The sequence below is a fragment of the Microtus ochrogaster genome, chromosome 19, assembly GCF_000317375.1.
Source record: "Microtus ochrogaster isolate Prairie Vole_2 chromosome 19, MicOch1.0, whole genome shotgun sequence".
NCBI lineage: Eukaryota > Metazoa > Chordata > Mammalia > Rodentia > Cricetidae > Microtus > Microtus ochrogaster.
The window spans coordinates 23,085,129-23,093,273 of record NC_022021.1 but is presented as its reverse complement, the minus strand read 5'-3'; the positions used below and the strand labels follow the sequence as shown (position 1 = coordinate 23,093,273).

Sequence of the window (8,145 nt, the reverse complement as noted above, 5' to 3'; positions counted from 1 at the left end):
AGAGAGAGAGAGAGAGAGAGAGAGAGAGAGAGAGAGAGAGAGAGAGAGAGAGACACACACACACACACACTTAATACTTCTTTCCGCTCCCCCTTGGTTATTTAGTTTCCAGAGAGCACTTGAGAAAGACTCCGAAGTTGCTGAATATCATTATCAGCTTGGGTTGACATACTGGTTCATGGGTGAAGAAACAAGAAAAGATAAAGCAAAGGCTCTTGCCCATTTTCTGAAGGTAAGCCAGTGCTACTACCAAATTCTTTGTTAAAGTTGATTTGTTATACAGTCAAATAGCCAACAGAATAGTTATTTAAAATTACTATTTACTAAAGTATCATTTTGCATTTCTTTTCTCATAGAAGAGGTTTTGTGAGAATATTTTTTTCTAGATGAAAATTTAAATTATGAAAGTATAAAAGTGTCAGCTTCAGAAGTCTCTGTTACAGAAGTTGAGACATGTTGGCTGTGGAAGCAGTGCTGTTTCAGCTGAGGCCTCTGTAGTCTTATGCATATAGAGTCTCAGAGAGCATATTAACTTAACAGTGGCTGTAATCCCTCATTTGATTACCAAAGAAATGCTAGCTTTCCCTTGTGTTTGTTTTCCATAGGTAGTGTGGAGCAGCTTTTGTGTTTGTTTTAAATATCACACTAAAAGATTCTTTTGCCATATTATTTTCAATAAAATAGTTTCTTTTTTAAATCAGTGTACTACATTCTTAATATGCATTAATATAACCTTTTACTATTCCATTGTCAATGTTTATTTCCAAGGCTGCAAGACTGGACACATACATGGGTAAAGTTTTCTGCTATTTAGGTCATTATTACCGCCTTGTCGCTGGAGACAGAAGCAGAGCTCGCGGATGCTACAGGAAAGCCTTTGAATTAGATGGCAGCGATGCTGAGTCCGGAGCAGCAGCCGTCGACTTGAGTGTGGAACTTGAAGACATGGTCTGTCTTATGGCCACTCTGCCTCTTAGTCTTTTATGCCAGTATATAAATTGGGATGTTTTTATAATATATTTTCTTGAAAGTTTTTTTTTTCATTATTCATGTAGGTAAAATAGAAATATCTTTGCACTTATTTATAAGCTACTTTTTTGTCTCATTGGCAGATACTAAATTCCTTGTCACTCTTCTGTGTGTACTTTTACATGGCTGTGTACCTGTCCACATGGTATTCATATATGTGCCTGTACAGGACTCTATAGTGTTGGAGAAGGGCACTATTTGTTGGTTTCTGGCAGCTTAGCCCTGAAATAATCACACAGAAACTGTATTAATAAATCACCTCTTGGCCCATTAGCTCTAGCTTCTTATTGGCTAACCTTTACATTTAAGTTAACCCATTTCTATTAATCTGTATATCACCATGAGGTCATGTCCTACCAGCAAAGTTTCAGCACGTCTATCTCTGGTGGCAAATTCATGGCACCTCTCTGACTCAGCCTTTCATCCTCCCAGCATTCAGCTTAGTTTTCCCAGCCTACCTAAGTTCTGCCCTATCAACAGGCCAAGCCAGTTTTCTTTATTCATTAATGGTAATCACAGCACACAGAGGGAAATCCTATATCACCTCCCCTTTTCTGTTTAAATAAAAAAGAAGGTTTTATCTTTAACATAGTAAAATTACATACAACAAAAGTTATCATGCAAGAATTACAGTTATATCTATTTTATCTTCTTTCATAACTAAGGAAGACTATGTTCTTCAACTCCATCAAAGACTCCAGAAGTATATAATATTACCTAAGTAAACAGGAAGTACATTGTAAGCAACTTCCAAAACTCTAGAATTGACAGAGACATCTCACTGCCTGGACAGTCACCCAAAGTTCTTCTGTATCATTGGAGCATACATCTTTAGCCTACTGGCCCATAGTATCTGGCAGACTTTTTCATGAAGCAGGAAACTTCAAAGATAATTATACCTATATTGGCAGTTTGTCAGTAACTTTCTTCTGTGTCTTGCAGAATGTTTAGCAGACTCTTTTGTGTAGCAGGAACCCTGAAGGATGATCTCACCTTTAGGCAAGTTCAGCTGTCATTTCTCTATGGGTCCTGCATGTCCAGTTCAGCAGTCCAGGCAAGAGCAGTTTCTTGCCCAAATGGCTAGCAAACTCCATAAGGAGCCTCTTCGATGCCCCTCTTCCTCTTGAAGTCACTGGTGCTGCCAGGAACAGACATGTCTCACTGTCATGAAAAGTCTTAAGTTCTTAAACATTTTAAATGCCATATTCTGAAGGTCTCTGAAAGATTTGAAGAATACCTATCTAACTGAAATATATCTCTATACATCTAAAAAAATCTAACACAACTACAAGCTTGACTATTATAGATGGTTATTAACCTATATTTCTTAATTATACATTACATTTTTAAATGAACTACATAATCAGGACACCTTAATCAAGAGCAGAAATATACATATAACAAGATTGACCTTAAATTTGCATCAATAAACCAAGATCTATACCAATGCAAATTATTCATATCTATATCACCCTGAGAGAGGGCAGTACCAGGTGTCTTTTCTTAAGAACTTTCCACTTTGACTTTCTGAGAGAGCTTATTCACTGAGCCTGAAGCTCACTGACTCAGCTAGATCAGTGCACTTCATGAATTTGTCTGTCTCCGTCCACACCTCTCTCCCTCTGCCTGCCACAGGCCACAGTGCTGGGGTTTCAGGAACATTCCCCACCCCATCTTTTTATCTTTTTACACTAGTTCTGGAGATGCGGGGGTCAGACCTCAAGTCCTAGTGCTGTGTCCCTAGTTCCAGCGTTTCCTTTATTATTAACAGTAGTTTTTGGTGTTTCATTATAAATTAAAAAAAAAAAAAACAAAAGTGGGAAGTGAAAGTATACTTTTTTCATAATTGTGTATTTTTATGTTTGATGTTCCTGACATTGATATTTTCTCATTAGGAAACTGCTTTGGCTATCTTAACAGCAGTAACTCAAAAGGCAAGTGCCGGAGCAGCGAAGTGGGCCTGGCTGAGGCGAGGCCTGTACCATCTGAGAGCTGGTCAGCATTCTCAAGCCGTGGCCGAGTAAGACAACTCATCCTGTTTACATTCAAACCATGTGTGCTTCCTTACAGTTCCTTGATAGCCACGTGACTTTTAGACGTGGCCTCTAAGCAAGATGCACTTTGAGAGAACTATAACAAAATTTATTGTTTGGGTGCTTATTGCCTGCAAGGTACTAGAATTTAAAGGGTACCAAATCATGTACTGTTGTTGAGGAGCTAGTCTGAAGTCTTGTTGACATCATAGTGCATAGGCCCCTTGAGAGACATGCCAGTAATAAAAAGCTGAGCTCTATGCTGCCGCTGCTGCTACACTACCATTTGTTGGCTTAGGTAGCAGGGGAGATCATGTCAGCCTGAAGGGTGTTTTGGAGAGGCCCATGTGTGATTGATTTTAGTCATTTTGCTTGAACTGTATTTCAGAGTAAAAATATAATTGAGTCAAGATAGAGTCATGTCTGATATGTGTTAATTTCTAGGATGTAAATATTTTGTTCTTTTCATAGAAATGCCATTTGATCAGAAATATCAGTATCTCTCTCATTCCTGTATTTCAGATGTTTGAGAAGGATTGACAGGTTGATAGATTGATAGCTACCTGTCCTGGTGGCATAGAAAACTGGAGTTCTGTCAAACAATAAAGAAAAAGAAACTATGGTTTTCCCCCAAAGAGCATTTTGCTCTTATATTTTAAAAACCACTTCACAAAATCTTCTTACCATTAAAAATACTCAAATTGTAAAAGAAAGCAGGGAAGACTGCTTTAAGTATCACTTTTACAAATCAGAGGACTTGTGGATGATTTTAGATGTGGGTGTAGTTTTATTTCTTTCAGTCTTTTCACTGTTTCTTAATTGTTAAGTTTGCAGGCGGCACTAAGGGCAGACCCAAAGGACTGCAATTGTTGGGAATCCTTGGGAGAGGCGTACTTGAGCAGGGGAGGCTATACGACAGCCTTGAAGTCTTTCACCAGAGCCAGTGAGCTGAACCCAGACTCCACCTACAGTGTGTTTAAAGTGGCAGCCATACAGCAGATCCTAGGCAGGTATGCAGAGGCCGTTGCTCAGTATCAGCTGATCATTGAAAAGAAAGAGGATTATGTGCCAGCCTTGAAAGGTAATTTTAAGAGTTTCTTTTTTAATTTTAATAATGCTGAACTGTAAAACCCAAGTAAATTTTCTAAAAGCATGCAGTCAATAGCAAGTATCTGATGAGAATTTCTTATTGTATAACTTGATATAGAGTTGTGAAGCCACAAAACAATCCCTCACTAGTTAAGAATTGTGGATAATAAAAAGGGTTATTTATTTGAGGGGAAAAAACATACAGATCACCGTCCCAAACAACAGTCCTCTCATAGCAAACAGGAAACAGAGAGTCTAGCAGCTGAGATGGGAGCCAGAAGCAAGGGAGAGCGTGCTCAGTTCCTGCTGCTTTTTTAAAGTATAAGAGAACACGCCCCAGTGGGCTGGTATCTTAATGGCTATTGGCAGAAGGAGTGGAAGGAACTCCCGCAGCACCCCCCCCATTTTTACCTCCCCGATACAAAACAATATACATAAGAACAGATATCAAGTATTAGAATTACAATCAACATAAACAATATTAAGGAACTTATGCTAAATGTTTTAATAAACATTTTATCCTATGGAGTCTAAGTCTTGTATAGGAAATGGCTTGGTTAGATCACAAGAGTACAATACCTATGACTATGTAATCTTCAACCCCATTAAAGGCCTAAGAAAGGAGATAATATTATTTGAGCAGGCAGGAAGTACAATCCAAAGCAAGTTTCCAAAGCAAGCAATATATGATGAAGACAATTAGCTACCTGAGCAATCACCCAAATTCTCATTTTGCAACATTGAAGCAACCAACTTTGGCTAAGGCCTAGTGTAATGGTCAGATCATTTTTAGAGGCAGGAAATTTTTTAAATCCACTTTACCCTGTCTTGGCAAGATTTGATAGTCTTGCTTATCCATTTTCGGATACTATGTAACTTGTCAGTGGTTGAGGCATTGTCAGTTTCTTGCCCAAAGGCCAGTTTTGCCAAGAAGAAAACAAACTCTGTTGTAAAAGGAGCAGCCGTGTTCCCGGCCTGGCCTGGCCTGGCTAACTTAACCCCCAAATATCGGCACACAAATTGTATTCATTTAAACACTGCCTGTCCCATTATCTCCAACCCCTTATTAGCTAACTCTCACATATTAGTTTAACCATCTCCATTAATGTGTATTTCCACTTGACTGTGGCTTACCTGCATGAGTCTAACCAGCGTCCATCTCGGAGAGGAGAGTCATGGCGTCTGCCACACTGTCTTCTTCCTCCCAGAATTCTGTTCTGTCTACCACACCCATCTAAGGGCTGCCTTATCAAAAGGCCTAGGCAGTTTCTTTATTTGACCAATGAAAGCAACACATAGAAAGAAGACCCTCCTACACCAAAGCTCTAAGTAGAGTGTCTTCAGTGCTCAACATTTTCTTGGGAATAGATTGGTGCTGTCAGAAGCAGTTATGTCTCATGTCAACAGAACCCTAAGTTATTTAAATGCCATGTTTTACAGATCCTTGAAGTGGTTGAAGAATACCTACCTAGGCAGAATACAGTCTCTATGTATCTAAAGAACCTAATCGATCTAACTGTGTACAACAAACTTGAACAACTATTGACCTTTAATAATATGAAAATATACCCTAAAATTGTATCACTACACAAAATGTCTTAAACTGAGGTTGAAACATGCATATATACAATGTGACAGATCAAGTTTTGTTTTCTAACAGTTCATAAATAGTAATATGGTAGAGATTTCACCTTTAAATAAATAGAGCAAAAGGTATAGGCCCCAAATAGATCTTCCAAGCAAATTTCAATGGTGCTATGTTTTAATAATTTTACATTTTATTCCCAGAATAGCCTAATAATTTTTTATTTAATAATTTTATTATGTTGTAGAAGCTTACTTAAATTATTTTAAATGCAGTTTTCTATGTTGTGGAGTTAAGCTGATTTCAGCTCCCCCTTCAGTAGCCCTTCCTAACCCTGTTTTTAGCTATAGAAGGAAGAGCACCACCTACGACTTAAGTTCTTGAGACTGTATCCTACCCTTTCGTACTATGATGTGGGAGGATCTTCTGTTTTGTGTTGATTTCATTGGTTAATAAAGAAACTGCCTTGGCCCTTTATTGGACAGAAAATTAGGTAGGTGGAGTAAATAGAACAGAATGCTGGGAGGAAGTGAGGCAATTGCCATGCCTCTCCTCTCTGGTCAGATGCGATGGAGCCAGCTGCCAGGTTAGACATGCTGAATCTTTCCCAGTAAGACACCACCTCGCGGTGCTACACAGATTATTAGAAATGGGTTAATCAAGATGTGAGAGTTAGCTAGTAAGAGGCTAGAGCTAATGAGCCAAACAGTGTTTAAAGAATACAATTTGTGTGTTATTATTTTCGGGCATAAGGTAGCCAGGCGGCTGGGAGATGGGCAGCAGGGTAGTGGCCCACAGCTCCTTCTACAAATGGTGCCTAACGTGGGGCTCGAACCCACGACCTTGAGAGTAAGAGTCTAATGCTCTACCGACTGAGATAGCCTACACTAATATATATGCTACTGTGTATGCTCCTCTATTTGCTTCTTAAAAGGTACCATGGAGGTTTCAGTTGTTGGTATTGTAGGTTTTGGTAGCATATAACTTTGAGCTTGGGATCCCTTTCTTTTCTCTACCTTCCTCTCCCCTTTTCTTTGTTTATAAAACTTTCCTCAAGAGAAAAGAGCTAACTTCTATTAAATATTTCTAGGCACTTGAGGAGTTTACTTCTTTATTTAATTTTTACTGTAGAGTTTGCTACATAGATTTTAACATAAAAGATTTAATACTATTTGCATTATAGCTAAATCCATATGGTAGAGAGTAGTATCGCCCCTAGTTTAGGATACATAAAAGACAAATTAATGTCAAGAGAGTGCTGTGCACATGATTTCCTGTGAGTCTTTTTTTTTTTTGGTTTTTCGAGACAGGGTTTCTCTGTGGCTTTGGAGCCTGTCCTGGAACTAGCTCTGTAGACCAGGCTGGTCTCGAACTCACAGAGATCCGCCTGCCTCTGCCTCCCGAGTGCTGGGATTAAAGGCATGCGCCACCATCGCCCGGCTCCTGTGAGTCTTAGTGCAGGTTGATTGCCACAGAACCTTGACTTTGGAGATCTTTTTTAAATGTGTCAAGACTGTATTTAGAAATAATGTTATAACACTGTATTTTCTGTGAAGCTTTTGTAGATCAACAGATTTATCTCAAGTTGGCTTGAAGTGTTCGTTTGTATATTGTAATGATGTGCACAACTGTCATCGTTGCAGGTTTGGGTGAGTGCTATCTGATGATGGCGAAAGCAGCCTTAGCGGATTTTCTGGACGGAAAGGCGGTAGACTATGTGGAAAAAGCGCTGGAATATTTTACTGGGTTGGTATTACCCTTGCTTAGCACTCTTATGTTCTTGGTGGTATAATAAAGCTAATTTAGAGTATAATTTTATGTCTCTGCTATTAGATACAGCAGTTATTCAGACTGTCAAACATGAAGAATAGCAGATGTGCTGATTAATTCTGTAGCAAGCACATTAGTAATTTTACCCCTGATGAGAAAAACATGTGGTTGTGCTCTTTGTTATGGCTGCCTTGTTGTGGCGACGTGGTTAACAGTGGTCACTAGTGGAGCAGAAGAGCCTCTCTGGTTGAGAAGGGAACTTCAGACACACAGGTCGCTCTTCATTCATCAGCAGGCTTGCTTCAGGCTGATGGACTGAAGTGAAGGGAAACGAGCCTTCAGATTATTCCTGGAGAGAAGCTTAAGAAAATGTGATGTATCTAGTAAGAAGAGAACTGGGGAGATTTCAATCTAGTGTGTTATAGAAGGGCAAAGTGTTACTCGAGTTAGATGCCCTAAGAAGTCCATGGAGTAGGGGCTGGGAGATGGCTCTACAGGGAAGAGCAGTTGGTGGGCAAGCTTGAAGACCGGAATTTAGATGCCCAGTACTTGTGTTGTGTGACTGCTCATGTGCCTTAGTGTTTGGGAGGACAGGACCAGAAAAATCTCAGTCTTACTGGCTGCCATCCTACCTTTAGG

At 39.4% G+C, this 8,145-nt stretch overlaps 1 protein-coding gene across 4 annotated transcripts in view; it reads left to right on the top strand.

Annotated features, from left to right (window-relative positions):
* The window catches only part of Ttc37 (tetratricopeptide repeat domain 37), a 98,583-nt gene that overhangs the window by 35,928 nt on the left and 54,510 nt on the right, over nucleotides 1-8,145 (top strand). For all 4 annotated transcript variants that reach the window (XM_005356551.3, XM_026783776.1, XM_026783778.1 and 1 more), the window contains 5 exons: nucleotides 106-232; nucleotides 769-948; nucleotides 2,925-3,049; nucleotides 3,890-4,143; nucleotides 7,380-7,482. In XM_005356551.3, coding sequence (XP_005356608.1) covers nucleotides 106-232; nucleotides 769-948; nucleotides 2,925-3,049; nucleotides 3,890-4,143; nucleotides 7,380-7,482 — 789 coding nt within the window. The remainder of the gene's footprint in view (nucleotides 1-105; nucleotides 233-768; nucleotides 949-2,924; nucleotides 3,050-3,889; nucleotides 4,144-7,379; nucleotides 7,483-8,145) is intronic.